Source organism: Helicoverpa armigera, chromosome 4, assembly GCF_030705265.1.
Source record: "Helicoverpa armigera isolate CAAS_96S chromosome 4, ASM3070526v1, whole genome shotgun sequence".
Lineage (NCBI taxonomy): Eukaryota > Metazoa > Arthropoda > Insecta > Lepidoptera > Noctuidae > Helicoverpa > Helicoverpa armigera.
In genome coordinates, this window is record NC_087123.1 from 13,517,769 (window position 1) to 13,540,670 (window position 22,902).

The 22,902-nt window shown below is 35.7% G+C and overlaps 4 protein-coding genes across 4 annotated transcripts; all 4 read left to right on the forward strand.

The window, feature by feature from the left end:
• The first annotated feature begins 296 nt into the window (after positions 1–296).
• Positions 297–7,412, forward strand: LOC135116803 (adult-specific cuticular protein ACP-22-like). The gene is made up of 4 exons (XM_064034374.1): positions 297–377; positions 594–737; positions 6,786–6,952; positions 7,294–7,412. The coding sequence occupies exons 1-4, from the start codon at positions 297–299 to the stop codon at positions 7,361–7,363; spliced, it is 462 nt and encodes a 153-aa protein (XP_063890444.1). The 3' UTR covers positions 7,364–7,412.
• On the forward strand, positions 3,654–4,817 carry LOC135116829 (cuticle protein 19-like). The gene is made up of 3 exons (XM_064034411.1): positions 3,654–3,793; positions 4,194–4,360; positions 4,757–4,817. Exons 1-3 carry the CDS (start codon positions 3,668–3,670, stop codon positions 4,815–4,817), a joined length of 354 nt encoding a protein of 117 aa, XP_063890481.1. The 5' UTR covers positions 3,654–3,667.
• Positions 7,413–12,114: 4,702 nt separating the features above from the next.
• Positions 12,115–13,136, forward strand: LOC135116804 (uncharacterized histidine-rich protein DDB_G0274557-like). The gene is made up of 4 exons (XM_064034375.1): positions 12,115–12,126; positions 12,259–12,549; positions 12,630–12,796; positions 13,067–13,136. Exons 1-4 carry the CDS (start codon positions 12,115–12,117, stop codon positions 13,134–13,136), a joined length of 540 nt encoding a protein of 179 aa, XP_063890445.1.
• Positions 13,137–17,643: 4,507 nt separating this feature from the next.
• Positions 17,644–22,758, forward strand: LOC135116805 (pupal cuticle protein Edg-84A-like). The gene is made up of 7 exons (XM_064034376.1): positions 17,644–17,655; positions 17,729–17,866; positions 17,942–18,108; positions 18,201–18,267; positions 22,093–22,218; positions 22,287–22,453; positions 22,613–22,758. The coding sequence occupies exons 1-7, from the start codon at positions 17,644–17,646 to the stop codon at positions 22,674–22,676; spliced, it is 741 nt and encodes a 246-aa protein (XP_063890446.1). The 3' UTR covers positions 22,677–22,758.
• Positions 22,759–22,902: the final 144 nt, after the last annotated feature.

The window sequence follows — 22,902 nt, forward strand, 5'->3', positions numbered from 1 at the left end:
CTGCATTCATTGCAAGTAAAAGTTTGAAAATTCAGAGCGATCACATAACAACGTTGCCCAGTTTATTTCAATAATTATTGACAATGCTTAATCAGTAACGATTTGACACAATAATCTTATTTTGTATTTCCGTTGTCACTTGAGCAATTAGTGTAGGTGTACGTAAAAATACACTTTTACGAAACATTCTACATTAAAATATCGTAAATAATTTTTAGTGCCAACCATTATGAAGTGAAATCCGTTTTACCTTGATTGTTATGATTTTCATATAAAAGGGGCCATTTTTTCTCACAATGTATCAGTTCATTAGTGAGCTTAGCACAATTAGTACAGCTTTACTTTATCTAACGAACAACACCAAAATGTACTTCAAGGTAAAAAAAAATACTTGCATAAAAAGACTTTTTCATTATAAGTTCTAATTATTCCTTGTCTAACTCTAAATGCTTTCTAACATCGTTCCTTTAAAGTGAACTTTGGCAACGTAGCATCCTAAAACTAAAGTCATCTTAAACCTTTCGTAGATTCTCATACATCATCATTTTCCTCACCGATTGATGTTCTATAATCAAATCTCATTGTTCTAACAGGTGATCTGCATCTTAGCCGTGGTGGCAGTTTCAGCCGTGTGTTCCGAACACGCGTACTCCTCCCAACATTTCCACAGACACGATGGTCACCACCATGAAGTGGAAGTTAAGGATGAGCATGGACATCATCACGTGGACTACTATGTTAGTATACCTATAAATATTAGCTTTAGGACAAAATTACGTGCAATGTGTAAGGTGTAACACATCTTGCACCGAGTTGCGTGTTCAATATTGCGTGTCAGATTCAATTTACCAAAAATACTCTTAAACTTGAACATTGATTCGTTTTTGCTAACGGTTTCCTACCTACTCTAGTTCGGGTGGTGATATTTAGAGAAATACTTTTTCTGTTTAGAGGATCCAATTTGATTAATTGATGTGCTCGACCATAGTACTACCTAAAACCATTCCATCGAACTTTAGTTTTCTTATATTGAAAACATACCACTACTTGGCAGTCGGGTAAGACAGAGCACTCGTAATTCCTTAAATAATTCCTTGTATTTTCTTCCAGGCCTACCCCAAGTACGAGTTCGAATACAAAGTAGACGACAAACACACTGGCGACCACAAGGAGCAGCACGAGCACCGTGACGGTCACGACACCAAGAGCGACTACAAAGTACATGTGGACCATATCATCCCTCATCATCATCATCATCACTAAAGGATTGAACTGCTAACATTGTGATAACATTCAGCCGTTGTTGATTTAGTATGTAAAGAGTTATTGTGAAAATGGGAGGCTTTGAATAAATATTATATTTTTTATAAACTGGTTTTCTTTACTATTTGTTGAAAGAAGATTACAGAAAGATATTCGCATTCAGAAAAAAAAACAGATGAAAATGCTATACACTTGCATCTTTCATACCTATCAGTTAGAAAGTCGAAATTAACAATTATAATACTAAAAGCACCGATTGATGGACACAATAAATAATATGCAAGTAACTTTCTTATAATTTGATTACAGTTTTTCAGACAGTTTTAAATACAGTTTTAAATAGTAGAATGCAAATACTACTATTTCTATTACTATTATTCAGTGCTCTACAAAATTGGTGTTCCCAAGTTACAAACCAAATAATTTTACCTTATTTTTATAAATATACCTCTAAATAAATAGTTTATTGTCTCAAAAAGATACATACCTACAAGGAAAACACACATCAGTTATAACAATTTGTTGAACACTGCTACCCAAAGTAAGATTTAACTTGTGGTATGGATACCAGTAGTCTCGTTATTAATTTCCACAGATAGGTAACGTGAAAGTGAATCATAGTGAATCGTAGATTTGACATAGTGTGTGTTTGTGTGCGTGTTATCCTAATAAAACATTTATATATTTATAATTTTTTTTTTACCAAAAAAGTTTTGATCCCTTTCGGAAAGACGGACAGTAAGATTTTATTAAGTTTCATTGGCATCGTTCAGGTGTTAAGCTTCAGAATGAAGTACGAAATGATAGATTGAGCGAAAAGGTATCCGAGTAACCAAATATTGAAAGTAGGTAAAAAAATAATTTGAAATTCATTCACATTTTACAAAATCTTTATTTATTATGTCATGCTGGTAAGTCCTGGTTTTGCTACCTACAATAAATAAATAAGTATATTTACAAACACATCTCAACGTTTTCCTTGAATCTCTAATCCCATCTATTACCAAAAGCAGCATGAAAATATATTTGGTAGTTTTGACTTTACTTTTAGCTATAATAAGCACTAATGTAGTAAAACCTAATGAACAACGTTTTACAAAAAAAATAAACCGGCTTGAATAAAATTTAGGTGGTGGTACCTAAAACCTTTTCCTAAGTCTGACAAAAGCTATGCGAAAAACCGCATCAAAATCAGTTTAAACAACCGTGAGACAATCGTGCACAAATATACATAGGTACATATTATAGGTTCAACTGAGAACTACCTTTTTTGAAGTCGGTAATTTTTTTGTTTGGTTATTAGTACGGTAGACCGCACATCAGTGGTAACTGTCATGCACCTTAACATAATAGTAATAGGTACGATTTTCCTATAAAACTGTTACCACTGACCTGAAGTTGACTGTACATTCCACTGACTTGTTACACTCACAAGAGAGAAACCAATTGAGTGGGATATGTATTATTGTGTTTCGTTTTAGGCTATGTATGTAGGTACATATTTAGGAGAAGTTTCGTAGGGACGCTTACAAACTTAACCGGTATATTTTATCAGTAGTTAGTGTAAATAAATCCAAAAGTATTTTTTTTATTTATTATCATAATATCATCACTTATTAACATCATGGTAAACGAAAGCTTTGAGTTCCAAATTAAGGCAATACTGCTTTTTTACGTAAAAAAATTGAGTGTTATTTTATGATTATAGAGGCATACTTAAAGAACACATGAATACTTTTAATCTTACCATAATTATATTAATTATAAATAATACTTATTACTACATGTTTTGATGGTATTCATTATCAACATGATTAAAAACAGCATATTGTAATGTCGTGCCTTTTCCCAGGGTACGACACCTTACGTATTTATGCCTTACGCAAGGAATGCAGTTCTCAGTTATTTTTAAATTAATTGAATAATAACATTTCCCTACAACGATCGCAAATTCGTAATGGTTTTGAACGCGTATGTAAGCGTGTGAATGTACTTTTACGAAATGTTGAAAAAGTTTGCACATTCAAATGTTACATTACTATCGCCGTTTAAAATCTAGAGTGAAATTATTGCAATATTAATAGCTTTTATTTTGAATATAAACGTTGGGCATTTGGGAAAATTTATCAGTTCACTACCAGGTGTGCACAGGACAATACAAAGTCTAACAAACTAAAACATGGCTTCAAAGGTGAGTGTTAGACTGTCAACACTGAGACGAAGGACTAAAAAAAAGTAAATTATCGGAAAAGTCTGAGGGAAATTAATTAGAATTACAAGATAATTTCAATCAAATATATATTTTCAATAATAAAATTAAAATCTTAAAGATAATGACAACAAAGAAAAACTTGAAAATTAAATTTATATTAATCCTATTTTCTAGGTGTGCTTATTAGCTCTGATGGCTATAGCAGCTATGGTTGCCGCTGACGACGGTCACTCACACATCCACATCTCCAAGCACGAAGGTCACCACCAGCCCGTGGAAATAAAGGACAAACATGGACATCACCACGTGGACTACTATGTAAGTTTATTAGCTGCTGATGAAAATATCATTAATATTAGGTATATCTTGTACAAGGTTCCGCCAGCGGTTTTACCCGCATCCAGTAAAATCTGCGTAGCCCAACTAGATAGAAAAAAGTTTTTTTTATATTTTTCTTAATGTGCTATCTAATCTAACTTCAAATCGATCCAGTAGTTCATGAGATAATTATTATAAATAGTTGGCCCTACCGTGATAGGGATTCAAACCTCAAGAACCAGGAGCTAACACTTTTACTGATAACTAACTGTAACGTATAAAATATCATTCGCAACAGTAATATTTTCACACAAAAAACCTTAAATGGTTTTTCTATTCATACGTGCACATAAACCACAATACAGCAACTAACCTGAATATTCATCCATATCATTTTCAGACGCATCCCAAATACAAGTTCGAGTATGAAGTGAAGAGTCACCACACTGGTGATGACAAGTCTCATCATGAGCACCGCGATGGTGACAGCGTCAAAGGAGAGTACTCCCTGCATGAACCTGATGGTTCTACCAGACATATTCACTACCATGCTGATAAGCATACTGGGTAAGTAGTAAACACATTACTTGGCAGTGCAGTATAGGTATAAGTATTTTTAAAACAAATATTAAATTATAAACAGATATCATTCGGAAAGTCATCCATATTTCCTTTTGCTTTTACTCTGCTTCGACTAATGAGATAGACAATTATTTTATTCTACTAAACTTAAAGGAAATTTTTAAGCTCCCCGTAGAGAATGACAACAAAGCGTTGTAAATAAATATGAGTAGATTTTCCGACTTTTCATAACCAAATCTTCAAAGCTTTTCGGTTTTAATAATTTGTAATTTCTGAACAACAAAACAAAAGTCTGTCTTCCCTAGATCGCCTTGCGATTAGACTAGGATTAAGATATTATTTTTGTTACTTATCAAATCATATTTATGTTTTACTTTTCAGTTTCCATGCTGATGTGAAGCACAGCGTCCACCATTTAGTACCAGATAAACACCATCATTAATGTCATTAGAATAAATTAAATAATTACTATGTTTTTATTTTTTATCATGTTAAACATTGTTTTATAGATCAGTATTTGCTTTTTTTAAATAAAATTATATTGTTTTCATAAAGACTTGTTTTACTGTCAACAATCTAACAACGTTTCTAACTTTGCTTCTATTCTAAGGAAATATTTTCATCAACTCTTCTGAGTTTTGGTTCACACACACTTTATAAAAAACCCCCGACCCAAAAAAAAGTACGCAATAATTATGACAAAAGGTTAAAAACGCTAAACCCTATAAAAAGCAAAAAATAACTTTTAACACTACGTAAACTAAATTTTGTCGTGTCGGGGGACCGCTCTAATTCATTACTTTAGATAAGTGTTTTTTTTTAAACGAAGGTTGTAATTAGAGGTAGGTATCATTTGATTTATGTAAGTATTTATGAAGGTAAAAAGCGGTCCCCCGACACGTCAAAATTTAGTTTACGTAGTGTTAAAAGTTATTTTTTGCTTTTATAGGGTTTAGCGTTTTTAACCTTTTGTCATAATTATTGCGTACTTTTTTGGGTCGGGGGTTTTTTTAAATTTATAATTTAATTTTATTTCATGCTTTTTAAAGGAGCTCCTTAATTTTTCCTTCTTTCATTTAATTTATTTTATCTTAAGATGGGGTCGCTATATGCGATCTCGGCCAAAGGAAGCTGTTTAACAATCCCCATGACAAACTGGCTCTGGGAGAATTGCACAGATTGAGAAACAATAAAGATTAACCTTTGGACATTCTAGATTTTCAGCAAAAATATAAATCGGTTTATCCGTTTCATTCCGGCATTCCAGGGTTTCATCCGCCACATCCCATTTCCAGCATCAGGTTCTCGTCAATCAGAAACATAAAGAGAACTCGTCAAGACAAATTCAACGAGCCCAAACTCGATGGGTTTACTAAAAGGCAGTTCAGGGTTACGTCTCCTACCTTCGTGCCCTAACAGCAGACCAGCTCAGTGGTTCCAAAAGACATTAGTGTTTCAAATTTCAGATCCCACATATACTTGCAAGTAAACTGACCGTGTAACATTCCTATCACATCTAGCAAACGAGCTGATGACCTTGAAGACCTGAACCGATTTCCACCAAACATAGCTAAGAACACTCCCGACTGACATACCTTTTAAACAAAAAAAACCGCATTACAATCGGATCATCCGTTTGGGAGCTACGATGCCACATACACACACACACACACACACACACACACACACACACACACAGACACGTCAAACTTATAACACCCCGTCGTTTTTGCGTCGGGGGTTAAAAACATGTAATTAATTAATTGGAAGCTCAATTTGGTACTTAGGTAAGTAGGTAAATCACATACAATTCAAGTTTGCAAATAAAAACTGGTTCACTTTACAATTACGAAAATGTGATCAAACTTACACACTGCAGATATAAAAAGTCGAATTCTGCCCTCAAAATTATCAGTTTACTCAGTACTTTCAAGAGAAAGGGAATTAACATAAGCAGCAATCATGTTCACTAAGGTATAATAATTGCGATATTTTTAAATAAGTATTTTAAAACGTGCTCGCATTATTTTACTTGTAGAATCTATCACAGCCTATTAGTTTAGAATACTCACTAGAAGAGGCCAAGTGAAGAGCACGACCACCATCAACCCATTCCAATGAACATGTTTCGAAATTGTTTTGATGACAAACAATTAAAGCAATTCAATAATAATCTATTCATTTTTAGATCGTCCTCATCACGGTAGCTGTAGCGGCGGTCGCTGCACAGGATCACCATCACCACGAACACCACGGCCACGCCTCCTCCTCACAGAGCATCAAGCAGTATCACGGCAAAGCCACAGAGAAACACGTCGAGTACTATGTATGTTATTTCTTAAATAGAAAACAAAAGAAATGGTACGATAGCTTTTTGTTTTTCCATCTAATGTGCATCGTTTTTCAACAGTCTCACCCTAAGTACGAGTTCGCGTATAAAGTGGTGGACCCTCATACCGGCGACAAGAAATCACAGCATGAATCAAGGGACGGTGACGTCGTGAAGGGAGTGTACAGCTTACACGAAGCTGATGGCACAGTCCGTGTTGTTGAGTACCATGCCGATAAGAAAACCGGGTATGTATCATACTCTAGATGAAACATTGAACAGAAACAAGGATTTTATAATTTGTACTGTTATAAACAAATGACTATCAGTCGCCCAATCTCTCTGCAATAATGTCGGATTGCCATTCCTTCAGACTGTGAGGGGCAGGGAGCAGAGAGTGCACCTATAGTATGTCCGTGTAAATGCAAGCTTGAGCATTTCATTAGATTGCGGGTCCTAGCTGAGCTAAGCACTTTAGAGAGAACAGCCATTATGGCAAAAAAATATTGCGTCGGCTATTCATAGCGGCGACTCTTCCTAGTAGCAACAGTTATACTAAAACTGTCTATAGCTAAATCTTCTGTTTTAGATTCAACGCCAACGTGCAAAGGAAAGGTCACGCCCAACACATCGTCCCAGAACATCATCATCATCACTAATCTCATCATTAACATTATTTTTGTTAGACTTGTATCATAAGATTGTTGTATTTTTGTATATTTTTTAATAAAGTTGTTTTGAAATTAAATTTTATCTTTGTTTTAACCTTTTCTTTTGCTTAATATGTCATCATCATCCTCCGAGCCTTTTCCCAACTATGTTGGGGTCGGCTTCCAGTCTATCCGGATTCAGCTGAGTACCAGTGCTTTACAAGAAGCGACTGCCTATCTGACCTCCTTGACCCAGTTACCCGGGCAACCCAATACCCCTTGGTTAGACTGGTGTCAGACTTACTGTCTTCTGACTACCCGTAACGACTGCTTGATAAGATTTAAAACAAATTCATGAGTTATTCTTACAAAATAGGCCTAAAAATATTTATATGGCTGGTTAATATGCAACACAATAGTGTTAGTGGGCAGGAAAAAGATTTAAATACTATTTGACTCTAATTTTAACTTATGTTATTACTACCAATTAAAACATGCACAACATAGATATTGTATACTGCCTAATTATTGTATTATTTTGTTGAAATAAAGGCAATTTCAGTAACATCCTCGTTTTAATACCATCCCCTATGTTTCGAATATCACGCTCCTACTATGTTCTCATCAAGTACTATGTAAGTTCAAACGGTAATTTGGTACGAATTCAATATTCTTAAGAATTCACTTATGCAAAACAAACGACTGTCGTAAAAATAAGATACCCAACTACAAAAATAATAGAAGTAATGTTTTGACTTTGTTATATTAGCAAGAATGTAGTTAAGGAAGGATGGTGTAGTAGTCACCGAGATGAAAGAAAAAATACACTCGAAACTCGAGTGGTGAAACACAACATTATGTGAATTATTGACAATAATATAAGTAGGTATTGACAATTATTTTCCGAATAAAGGAAAAATTTTTTTTTCTGATCTTTTGGCATTTGTAAGTAGGTATCCAATTGGAGAATTATAGAAAAGAAAATATCACTAGCCTTGATTTATGACTTATTAGTTTTTGCCACCGATCTTACCAGCGCGCCATGTTAATTATTTCACGCACCTAGATACCTAATATGAAGTGAATATCCTCCATCAATGTGCTCCTCATAAATCTAATACTGAAATATTTTTTCAAATCAGATAAATACATAGTTCTCAAGACTGGCGCTTTCAAACAAATAAACAAACTTTTTAGCGACCTATCAAATATTAAGGGTGGGTTGCTCTATTTAGCTATAACAATGTCATCAAATCGCCCTATGGGCGATCAGTTGACGTCTGGTTATGTACGATTTGGTTATCGTTGTAGTTAAATGGTACAACTCACCTTGAGTATATATTGAAAAACTAGGGGATATATGGACTACCATTTTATCATTTTATTGAAAGTATAGAAATTGTACTGTACATTATAGAAATATCATAAATCATGTTTTGTGGCTTCGTATGCAATATAGATCGATAGTAATTTACAGAGTTGGATAGATAGTAAGCTACAGCTTTCCTTAATCAATTGGCTAATGAATAGCTTTTCTTTATCATCAGCTTAATAATATAAGAAAGAAAATTTCATACAAATGAGAACTCTTCTGGGTCAAAATTATAAGTTGGCTGTTAAAAACTAGCGGGGTAGGTTTGCTTAATATTATTTGTCAATTTTAAAGTATAATATTAAGATAAACCTCAAAATCTAGACTGTTAGGATGTTTATGAATGTTAATCAGTTACACATGTTTAGGCAAATACCCAGAATAAATAGTCAGATTAAATCTATACATATAATAAATCTGTAAAAAAACTGTGTCTGTACATTGAATATATTAAAAAAAAAATTATTGGGTGGGGTTTAGAAACAGTAATGGAGCACAAATCCAAAAAAAAAAAATTGTCTGTTTGTCTGTATGTCTGTATGTCTGTATGTCTGTATGTCTGTTTGTTTGTACACGCTAATCTTCCGAACTACTGAACGGATTTCAATGATTTTTTCTTTGTTGTATCAATATTAAGCCTGGTCAACATATAGGCTATAATTTATCTTCGGAACTTGAAGACCTGATGCAGAACACCAACAGACCAACAAAACTATAAGAGATACAAAAATGGTGCCATGGCAAAAATTGTTTCATGTGATGAGCATTTTCAGCTGAGATAATAAATTTTAGGATCTGGAACACCTGATGTGGAACCCCAAGAGCCCAGCTTCTCTGTACCATATACAGGTATGACGTTTTAGCAAAAGTTGTTCAATTTGATAAGCACTTTCTATTGACTTATACAAATTGAGGATCTAAAACACCTGATGTGGAACTCCAGGGGCCCAGCTAGACTATAGCATATAGAGGTGTGACGTTTTAGCAAAAGTGGTTCAATCTGATAAGCACTCTCTGTTGACTTATAAAAATTGAAGATGTAAAACACCTGATGTGGAACCCCAGGAGCCAGCTAGACTATCGCATATAAAGATATGACGTTTTAGCAAAAGTGGTTCAATCTGATAAGTACTCTCTATTGACATACATCGAAGATCTGGAACACCTGATGTGGAACTTCAAGAGCAATACTACACTTGAAATGTATAGAAATGAATGTTATGAAATAGGTATGGCGAATCAAAAAAAGTAATAAGTCCGTCTTTTAGATAACCCTAAATAATGGACACGTATTTTCCTTTTCTCCTTCTCACAAACAAAAGATATAACACTCACTTACTGGGCCCCCGGGAATCAGTCACTGAATAGCAACAAGAGGGCAACAGGGACATGAGCGGCTGAAGTGTGAGGATACCTCGGTGGATTTTAAACGCAGATTACGCGCTCCCTGTGGGTCACTTACCACGAGGCACCTATCCTCCGAGCAGGGCTACTAACCCTGCTCTAGCGACTCCACTCTGGACGGCCAAGCCAAGCCAGAGGCGTGAGACCTACCCCAGTCACGGTTCACTCCGACCGGCCGGAGATGGGGGACAGTATACTCTCCCTGGAGAACTTAGTATAGCTCCGCGGGGTCGCTACTCCCCGTCATCAGCCTCAGATGTCCTGCGGTGCTTATTTATTATATATTATTGTCGTTATTATCTCAAGAGCCTTTTTCCCAATTATGTTAGAGTCGACTTCCAGTCACGATGGAACTGAGTACCAGTGTTTTACAAGGAGCGACTGCCTATCTGACCTCCACAACCCGGTTACCCGCTCAATTCAACACCCCTTGGTAAAACTGGTCAGACTTACTGGCTTATGACTACCCATAACGACTGCCAAGAATGTTCAATGACAGCCGGAACCTACAGTTTAACATCCCCTCCAAATAACGGTCATTGGTATCCAAAATATACGTAGAAAGTACATACGAACTTATAAAAGTTGTATTGGCAGGTACTTGCCAGATCTGGAATCAAAGACGTACACTCATGACTTGAGAGATTGGTTCTCTACCCACTAAACCACCACGACTTCCACTAAGTCAGCACGACTTTGTCATCTCAGTAGCATTTAATGTTTTTAACGTAATTATTACGTGTAATATTTTTGCCACACACAACTTAAATGCGGACTAATTAGAATTACTATGTTTATGCCTATGGTCACGTCTATTGCGGTTCAGTTCTTAGCGTTTTGTTTAGTCTGCTGTGCCTTTGGCCGTTGAAGTACAAAAATTAAATATATGGAACATTTCTAATGGCTATGCGTATTCCGTTGTTTTCCAGTCAACGGGCCCTTAAAATTCAATATCAGACGATTCAGATCTTCGATTTTGCCGACCCCGTAGTCGCTGGCATAAGGGACAGGATCCGCGTACGAAGTCGCGGGCAGAAGCTAGTAACTGAAATATACCTACTACTACTATAAATACGAATGTTTGTTCCTCTTTCACGCAAAAACTACTAGGATATAAATATAGGATGACTAACCTATGTTAAGTCATCTACTAGTTTGTCTATATAATAAGCTTATTTTGGTCTATGTGCAGGAGTAGAGAAGTTTCCTCAAGAAGCGGGTTTTCAGTAGGTGAAGGAGGTAGTATCAGTCAGTTTTGATACAACTGCTTATCTATATCTATACATCTATACATATAATAAAATGATAGGAAAGTCGAAACTGTACATTGAATATTTTTTAAAAAGAATACTTGGGGGGTGATCCATAATCAATTCTGAACCCAAATATGTAGTTTTTAGAATTTTTGTCTGTATGTCTGTTTATCTGTTTGTCTGTATGTTTGTCCCGGATAAACTCAAAAAGTACTGCTTGGATGTAAATCAAATTTTGCATGACTATTAAGTGGGGGCCGGTTCAACACATAGGCTATATATTATCACGCTATCACCTACGGAGGTTGAGCAATGAACGATTAAATAAACGAAATTGGAAATTCTATATTGCTCACGCAGACGAAGTCGCGGGCAACAGCTAGTAGACAAATAAATGCAACAACAAGAAACGTAACTAACCTCTACCAACAGAACATCCTTTAGAAAATAATATAAAAACTGACTGATAGAAATTAGGAATCGTATAATTTTTAAAGAGAAGGCTTAAAGCGGTAATATATATTTTTAGGGCTTTCACATACCGAGTCCTTGTGACGACTTTCACGGTACTTCATCAACTTCGGTAAAAAAGTGGTTGAACTTTGATCGACTGAAATATTGCGTAAAATCAGTTCACATACTTGAAGTTTCCATATAAAAGGACAGAGATAAGTTATCATATTCACAGATTTGGTTCAGTTACTTCAGTATCAACAGCGTTGAAGAAAAAAATGTTTCCAAAAGTAAGTTCAGGAGCACAAATAAATTTAAAAAAATACATTGTAGATATTGAGACTGATTCTAATCGGATATTAGATTAAATGCCAAAGCAAAATTTTCTCCATTTGAAATTAATAATCAAAATTGATTTCTAGATTATCCTAGTCGCAACTCTGCTCGCTGCAGTGAGCGCGCGGCCGCAACACGGTCACGACTACCAGCACGGTCACGGTCACGCTGTGTCATCGCAGAGCATCGTACTGCACCAAACTCACGAGAGCAAGCACGAGCCCGTACACCACGAGGAACATCATGAGGAGCAGCACGAGCAGCACCAGGAGGAGCATCACCACGGACACCACGAGGAACACCACGGCCACGCCTCCTCCTCACAGAGCATCAAGCAGCACCACGGCAAAGCCACAGAGAAACACGTTGAGTACTATGTATGAAAACTTCATTACTTCTACACTTACTATGATTTATTGTTTTGTAGTAACGTAACTAATTGGTGCATTTGTTACAGTCTCACCCTAAGTATGAGTTCGCGTACAAAGTGGTGGACCCTCACACCGGCGACAAGAAGTCTCAGCACGAGGCGCGCGACGGTCACGTCGTGAAGGGCGTGTACAGTCTGCACGAGCCTGACGGTACCATCAGGATCGTGGAGTACTATGCTGACAAGAAGTCCGGGTGAGTAACAAAAGCTCCTTACATCAAAATTTTCTCGTATTATCCAAATAATATGTAAATGAATGTATCATGCGCCATCATAAATGTGGCTAAACAATGATAAACATTAGTACGTAATAGTTGTAATAATATTACATTAACGTATTCCCTCTGCGTCATTACTCCTATAATTCTATCGAACCACATGCAAACGGTCACGTAGTTATAGTTAAATAAAAGCTTTAAAGTCTTCACCCAACAGTAATAAGATGTATTTTGCTTTATCCGCAGATTTAACGCCAACGTGAAGCGGGAGGGCCATGCCAAACACATTATCCCTGAACATCATCATCACCACTAATCTCACACAACTGCTGTTGCTATGGATACTGAAAATTGTTGATTAGTCATGTAGTTATTAAATTGTTTTAATTGAAACATTGAGTTTTAATTCTTCTATTAAATTGTTAGGTACTTTAAGGTAATTCGTATAACGATCGGGGTCAATATCCTGATGATTGTTCATAATCAGGACTAGGAGGACAGGAGCAATTTTGTATGAACATTTATAAAGACAGTTGTTAACAAATGCTTTGGAATAATTGACGTCATCTTTGACAGACTTGCTAATACTATCTTGTGAAAGATTGGTAAATTGAACTTACCAAAAAACACTGTAATATATAAAACGATAAGACAAATCATGAAGTAACTAGTAAACATGGAAATAGTTCTTATGTATGTTCTTACAGTTGCGAATGAAAATGTCGTAAATAGTTTTGATATGTGCCGAACAGTCAATTACAACGAAACTTATATCACGATTGCTATTGTTTTCAATATAAAAGTCTTGTGTCTTACTGACACGGATCAGTTTGTTATTGAGATTAATACAGTGCTACAATATGTTATTGAAGGTACATATCTATTTGATATTTCTAAAAATATATAGTGATAAAGTGATGCTTAAGATTCTAAGTGTTTATTCAAGTGTAACGTTTAACTAGCTAGAGGAATTAAAATCATAAAAATACCAACATAAATAAATATATAAACTGCAAGGGAAGCAATTAAAATTTTGAATCAGATTTCCCAGTCATTAACATTACGATGCGTGAACACTCATAATTAATTAAGTGCGTGCACACTTTTTTAGTTTATCTGTATAATTTTCATAATTTAATTGTTATCACAGATATTTTGCGTGGTAGCGGTCACATCAGGGACTGTGTCAGCGGCGCCCAGTCATTCATCACAATACCTCCTCAAGCACGAAGGTCATCATCATCTGATCCACATTAATGATGATCACCACCACCACAGCCATCACGATCATCAGCATATCGACTACTACGTTAGTTATCAACTTTTATAATTCTTACTTTGCTCTCAGATTTATATGTAAATCCAGGTAACATATTTTGTGTTCTGGGCTTCGTTTCAACTATTCAACAAGTAAAGCAACAAGGAGGCTTGACGCTTGAGAGACCATAAACAGTAACGTTCAATATTTTTTTTAAGAAAGCTTAGTGATTATTAGATTCTGCAGATAGGCAAACCAAATTAAGAAGTATCTTTTCACCTTCTCTCATTTCACCTACATTTGGCAATGGAACTATTATGAGTTTTTTTTTTGTAGTCTTAATCGTTGATCTGACTGATATTTTTCTATAGACACATCCCAAACACGAGTTCGAATACGATGTAAAGGATCCTTACATTGGAGACCATAAGGAGCTTCACGAGCATCGAGACGGTGACACTGTGAAGGGACACCTGTTCTTGCATGAACCTGATGGCACAGTGAGACATGTGCAATACCTCGCGGATAAAAACAATGGGTGAGATGCTTGCGATAAGTTTTGTATAAATCAATGATCATTATAACGGGTATTATTATAAACTAGGAGAGGACTATATCCAAAAGATGAAGAAAGAAAGACTATGTTGTAATTGTAGCGTATTTGTCTGCCCATGATTTGACTGTTCATTATTAGAGGTGTCTTCAAAATTTAGTAATACCTCCTTGTCGTTAAATATGTTATAACTGTACTATGAAGGTCAGACAATAATTTGCTCTATGTACCTAAGATAAGTACTGGTATTCAGTTGACTCCAATAAAACTGGAAGCTGAAAGAGGATTTTGTTGCGCCACTTTTTCTTCCCAGCAAAAACACACAGGAAGTGGTGAAGGGTGGGCGTTTTGGGGGCTGTCTTTTGTAAATTTCTGACGTTTGAAAAGTTCTGTTTTGCAGCCAAGTTTGAATAAACGAATTTTGATTTCGAAACTAATATTAATGAGCGGTTTCTTCATAATCTTTTTTGAGAAATAAGAGACTATAGGTTAGTCTAGACACCACAACTGGTGTATGTAATGTAAATAATTTCATGCTTTGTTTATGTATTTATAGATTCCACGCGGACATGAAGCACAGTAGTACTCGTCACCAACGTCATCATCATCATCACGTTCCTCACGTGCACCTTCTTCATCATCACCATCATGGATAAAATGTCCTGTTTGTTTATTTCATTATTGTTTTATTTGTTAATTGTTGTTTTATAGTGTAAGTAATAAACATAGATGACGTTATTGTTTGTGTTGTATGTATACAATGTGTCCCGGGCATAAGTGACCGCCCGAAATTTTTTGAATATTTGTACAAAATTAAGGATAATTTCTTTTATATTTTTGAAAAAAATCATTAAAAAAAAATTATTGTCAGGCCTGTTAATAACAGGCTTTGCTCTTTTTTTACCGAGTAGGAGTCAATTTCAACTGACTGTATTTTTGCATTTGTTTGAAATAGCAGCAAACATTGTTCTGAGCTATTGTAGGAAATATCATGTAGTTTATTAATAAATTAAAAGAAAGTGATATTAAGGGGGCATTTATTGGACTTATTTTGGAAAAACTGAAAAAAAGGCGTTATTTTCTTTGAATTTTTATTTTCTTTTTTTTCTAATAAATGTTTTATTACATTTTTGTTATGTTTGATAATTTTAATTGATAAACTATGATGTCGGCTAGTCAATAAAGAAAAAAGAATTTAAAAATATGTAAAAACTTAGGAAATATCTTAAAAAAACTGCAGCACGTCACAGTATTTTCTAAAAATCATTAAAAAAAAAACAAAGACGGTAAGTCCCAAATATAAAGGAAATTATCCTTAATTTTGTACAAATATTCAAAAATTTTCGGGCGGTCACTTATCCCCGGGACACATTGTATAATATGCCTATTGAAAGTGTTTAATAAAACATATACACCCGTTACCAAGTTGGCTTTATTTCTTATGTATACAAATAAATAAATCTTAAGAATTACGATCACTTAATTACCTATACATTTTATTAACAGCTAAAATATTTTTATGACCTAAAAGTAATAAACGATACTTCCAGTTACAAGGAAAACTACGCTAGAGCTAGATAATAACATACAGTTGTCAACAGCAGTTTTTAGAGAGAATAAGAAATATTATAGTATCAGCAACTACTTGAAATGAATTAAGAATAAAGAAAACATACCCATGTGTAAAGAATTGCACCATATCAGTCATCACAACTTGCACTAAAGCTTGCAAACTGGTGATACAAACCAAAATAAATGAAATGACACAAGATTTCAATATGTCAACAAAGTTTCTATTTGAATTATAGTTTTTATTAATAACTACGAAGAATATTCTACAGAAAAAAGACAAGTTAATTGATAGAATTATTAATTTTAACCATACATAAGACTTGTAGAACTCTGAGTACTGTCCTAACGCGAGGAAAACTGGGCACAAAACTCCTATGGGAATCGTCAACAGCCAAATGAGCACTGATAAGGTTACGAAATTCGCCGTCACCACAAACACACATACGATTTTGTTGTAAATATTCCTGGCATACACGAACATCCAGCACACAAGAACAGCATCAGTCTGTTGATACAAAGCGAACGTAACACTGCTACCAAACGAACTTATAAAGAAATGTACTATTGCGTATTCGAACACCGTGTTCGTCAATCTTGCTATAGTCAGCTGTGTGAGTATCTTCTGGTCCAATTTTCTGATCTCCGGCTTCATTTTGAAGAGCACACATTGTAGTATTAAACATAGTATTGATATGGCAATCCCAGTGATCCATGAGTATGTAATATATGGGCTTTCGTTTTCTCCAATTTGACTGAAGTCGGAGAATGAACTGTTTTCTTGGGAACGGTTAGACATCTTGTAGCCATATAATTATGTCAATATAGTGTTATGACAGCGGTTAACTCACTACTGTGCAAGTCGACGTTGTTTTCCTTTAAGTTAGTTTATTTGCAACAAATGCTCCATTATTTTATTGATAGTGAATTTAGAATATATTTTCCGCTTACGCTTGAAGTTTGAAACAAGCTAGCGAGTCAAGTGACACGCGTTGTTACAATAAGTTATGGTAATAAATGAATGAAATTGATATGCTTACGTCATGACACAAAACCGTCTCGAATTAATACAAGTATGTTGTACATAGTGTTATATCTACCTCATTGATGTGCTTTCAGTTTTTTGAACGGGAAGAAATTCCTGTTTATTTTATTCTAAATTTTTTTAACATTGAAGCATGTATTTATTTTTACTTTCTTCATTCTATTAATACCAACAATTGTTTCCATTTACGAAATCAGAAAAGTACCTATACCGTAATTAACCAAGGTCTAATATGGCTTAAGCATTGTAGCTCGATAAATCTGGTACAACTGGTTCTTTTTAATCAAAAATTGTCAACGATCCTTTAAGTGATTGTATAAAAGCCCGAATACAACTGTTCAGATTATCAGATCCCTTCAGTAGTTAATACGATCAACAGCAAAAATTATAAATCCAAAATGTTTACAAAGGTAAGTTTCACTTTGCTAACGACAAATTTTAGATTTCTAAATACCTACTAATAACTACTCCCAATTTGTACAGATCTGCCTAGCCGCCGCCGTTTTCTGCGCCATAAGCGTTTCGGCACAACACGAGCATCATCACCACGGCCACGCCTCCTCCTCACAGAGCATCAAGCAGCACCACGGACACGCCACTGAGAAACACGTCGAGTACTATGTATGAAAATGTCTCATTTACCTCAGATTTTGTGCGTATAATGAGTCCGGTAGCTAACTGTGTCTTGTGCTGCAGGCTCACCCTAAGTACGAGTTCGCGTACAAAGTGGAGGACCCTCACACCGGCGACAAGAAGTCGCAGCACGAGGCGCGCGACGGCGACGTCGTGAAGGGCGTGTACAGTCTGCATGAGCCTGACGGTACTATCAGGATCGTAGAGTACCACGCTGACAAGAAGACCGGGTAAGAGAGGACACTCAAACAATATCTCGAATAGAAACCAAAATAGCTTGCTATTTTGTAAAGATTTACTAATTCCTCTATTTGTCCCACAGATTCAACGCTAACGTGAGGCGTGAGGGTCACGCCAAGCACATTGTTCCTGAACACCACCACCACCATTAAATCTGTGATATTACTTGTTAGAAATGCCTCGTTGACTAATTGTTAATCTAATTATAAGAATAAAATATTTAACAGAAACTACGGTTTTTTTTTCTCATTGGATCTTATTTTTCCTGTATTTAAAGTAATCAATCACAGTTTGTCACACCAGACTGAAGGAAAGATCATCGCCAAGCCGTTCCTACTGCCTATGGGTAGGGGAACTATCAACATAATTAAGTAATACAATAATTAATCATAATTAAGTAAGACAAAAATATTAAAAGAATATGTGGTAATGTACCTAAATAAATCAATCAGTGTTCACAATTATAATTTAACTTAAACTAATTTATAAGCCCATACATGCTAGCAGTCTACTAGGACTAGGTCTTGGCAGTACTAAAACTACTACAAAAAACTTTACACAGCGGAATAACCATTAGATTAGGTATTGTTTATTGTTGTGGTTATCTAAATAATCTTCCGGACAATAAACACTTAAATTAACGACCTTCCTGTTATGCGAGCAAAATCGATTTCAAATAACTTAATTTTGCGAAATTGATTCGTAATTATCAAAACGCAACGGCCATAAATAATAACAGCTGATATGATTTCGAGTGAAATCAGAACTACCTTGGCTGGTTGATATTAAAATCATATAAAAGACGTGAGGTTTAGGATTTTGGTATCAGTTCTCTTTTGGACAAATCTCATAACAACAACTCAGGAACAAACTCGGACCAACATGTTCTTCAAGGTATCTTTAAAAAGTGATAATTTGTGAATAGTGAAACATTATAAAGTGCGTCCTATTGTGGGAAGGGAAAAGTGAAAATATGTGATTTTTTAAGTTTTAACCCGTTTACATCTCACTTAATGAATTAACCAACAACAACCCTTAGGCCCATAGCACACGGCGTTTTTTAAATGCGCTGATAACGCGCGTTTCAGGAACGCGCTTCTTCGGCGCTGTAAACGCTAATTGTTGCGTTTGCATTGATAATAGAAACGCGCGCATGAAGCGCGTATACGCGCATTTGAAGCGGTACAAACGCGCGTACAAAGGAGCGGAGTAGGGCAGAGGGGGTGGGGGTCCACCACTGCGCCCGCGCCTCAGTTGCAATAATGGTTTATTGTGTGCTGCGCGTGTATCTCGTTTAAAATGGAACCCTTCGACGCACGAATAAAACAAAGTAATTCCATCAAGTTTGGGCTCGTTTGATTCGTCTTGATGAGAACTTTTATGTAAGTAATTTAATGACGTCTTGTTTATTGACGCGGTAAACTTTTTTTTGTGCTGGCTTTACTTTTCTTTTTTTTCACCCTACGCTACTGGTAGGTACCCTAAATTTTAGAATCTTGCCATGGTACTGCACCTTCATCACTAATAAAATAATCAGCGTACATATTTCGTATCATAGTTCCGCTTAATTGTCCCTGTGACCGTCTTGCACCAATCGAAATCAAACTTGCATCTTCAGGAGGATCTTCTAAACCAACTATACTCAAAGAATTATGAAAATTATAACCGTCACGTTCACGTATGAAATTATGCAGTACACAACAGGCTTTCACAATAGCCACACTGAAGTCCACGCTAACGTTCAGTGGCCGATTAAAGATTTTAAATTTGTTGCTTAATATACCAAATGTACATTCAATGTATCGTCTGGCACGTGTCAAGCGGTAATTATATATTCTTTTCTCTCGTGGCAAGATTTTTCCAGCGTAAGGTCTCTGTAAATGTTGAGATAATGCAAAGCCTTCATCTCCAACAAACGTAAATGGTATTGGCACTCCATTATTAGATATTGGTCTCGCATTTGGTATATTATAATTTCCTTGCCTTATCTTTTTGGTCCATTCACTACATTCATTTATTGTTGAGTCTGCAGCCTTTCCATAGCATCCGACATCTATATCGATAAATCTGTAATTTGCGTCACATATTGCAAGCAATACGATGGAAAAATATTTTTTATAATTAAAATACTCTGATCCACTATGTTGAGGTTTTATAACTCTGATATGTTTCCCATCGATAGCCCCAAGTAGATTGGGAAAATTTGCGTATTTCATAAATCCTTCAGCAGTTTTTAGATGTGATTCCTCGGTTGGTTCTGGCATACAGATGTTTTTTAATTTATCCCATATTATTTTCACTGTTTCACGGACTATGATGCCTGCCGTCGTTTGTCCACACTTAAAGTCATAGTGAATATCTGAGAAATAGCAACCCGTAGCTAAATACCTGAAAAGAATAACATTTTTAAAGCTTCTCTTGTTATCGTAAATTTTACATATTTAATTAAAATTAACCTACAACTACTTATTTCAAATGAATTAAAATTAACCTAATAAATAACTAAACTATTTACATTATTATTGTTTTCAGTCATTGAACTTCAAAGAAAATGGAAGAGCATTAAGGACGCTTATAAAAGAGACAAGGCGAAGAACAATAACTGTTCCAGTGGATCTGGAGCTAAACCTAGAAGACCCTACATATATTCCAATTTGCTAACTTTTTTAGACCCGCTTTACGAAATAAGATCTCCAAGTCAAAATGATGATGCAGCACTGGGGAATAACCAAGACTGTGATTTTCAAAAACCACATTCACCAAAGAAGTCTAAAAAGACTCCAAAACATGAAGACCCACAAGACAAATTGTATGAAGCACTGACAGCAAATCTCAAACAGTCTAAGGAAGCGAATAATACAATTTTATCTGAAAATCCCGACATACTGTTCTTAATTTCGTTAGCTAAAGATTTTTCTGCTATCAAAGAGGAATTTAAGTTAGAGGCCAAAGCTGATATGATAAATTTAATTCGTAAATATAAAAATATGGGACACTCATCGAGAATATTGAATGAAAATAGATACCAAGGTGCATTTCAATATGAACATCAGTATGGATACCAGTCTGGATATCAGTCTGAATCTGGATATCAGTCTGAATTTCAACCACAATATCCAAGTAATCAATCAGCGCCAAGAAACGAATCTGTCAGTTCACTTCAAAATTTAGATAGCAATGAATCGGTTACAAATGACTCCGATATCATATCTGACATGTATGATGATATTGAATAAATCTTTTTCTCTTATTCATAATCTAAGTGCACTTATAACATTTTACGATTGATTTAAAAATGTAACAGAACAATAAATAAATAAATAAATACTAGTTGTTTTCTTACCTCAATGTGATGAGCAAACGTTCTTCTGCCGATATACATGATCTCATTGCTGTATTTTGACGAGTTAACTCAGGTTTTAGAATCAAAAGAAGTTCTTGGAATGACGAATATGACATTCGATAACAATTATAAAATTTCTTCCATCTTCTATGTATTACCAATTTTTTAAAAGTTGTATGATAATGACCACTCAATCTTTTTTCACTCGTAAATGGATCTATCCAATAAATTCGCTTTTTTTTACGTTTTTTACTTTTTAAAAGAAGTACTAAAGCCAAAGTAAGCAGTGTTGTCTCAACCGACGCCATTGTACAACTGAAGAAGAGGAGTCTCTGATCAAAACGCAAAAGGTACGAGCGACTACAGCGCGTCTTACCGCTGTACCTGCGCGTATACGCGCAGAAGAGGCAGGTTTTATAATCGCCCCGTGTGCTTAAGTTACAAGGTTGCGATCCAATCTCGTTTGAATCGTGTATACGCGCGTTCTCTGCGCGTCGTCAGCGCGTTTAAAAAACGCCGTGTGCTATGGGCCTTAATTTCAATGCCTCTACTGTACCACTGTTGGGCAAAGCCCAGTGATTGTAAGTTTTATTACTTTTCAAATTCTAAAACAATTGTGACTTGTTCTCAGGTACTTTGTGCGCTATCTGTTGCCATAGCGGTGGTCTCCGCTCATGGCTACTCATCTCAATATGTCAACAAACACGACGGCCACCACGAGCCAGTGCACCACGGACATGATCACCACGACTACTACGTGAGTAACACTAGCAGCTCACTCACACACGCAACTAGTTCGCAATACTGATTGGTCTGTTTGTGCAGACTCACCCCAAGTACGAGTTCGAGTACAAGGTGGAGGACTCTCACACGGGCGACCACAAGTCGCAGCACGAGCACCGCGACGGTGACGTCGTCAAGGGACACTACTCGCTGCATCAGCCCGACGGCTCCGTCAGGGACGTCCACTACAGCAGCGACGATCACACAGGGTGAGTCTACTTCATATTAAGCCAGTCGGTTCTGAATATCAAGTCTTATTCAGAGGTAAATTCAAAGAACCACAAACTATCATCGAACGAATTGATGTGAAAAAATAATTCCTTAATTATGAGAATACTGTGCTGTATTAATTATATTTTTTTTTCCAGCTTCCATGCTGACGTGAAGTACAGCACCCACCACGAGATCCCTCACCATCATCACCACCACTGAAGAGTCGTTATGTAATGTCTTACCTCAACTGAAAGAACTGATATTGTTACTATGTTATGTTATAAATAAACTCAATATTTATTCTCAGTCAACAAAATAAAAATATTTAATAACGTTCAGTATCTTTTGTTTTATCTTTTTTACCTACCGAGTTACTCTGAATCATTGATCGTGAACGTAGAGTGTCATATTTGTGATGCCATGTTAACAAGCACATTATAGCATT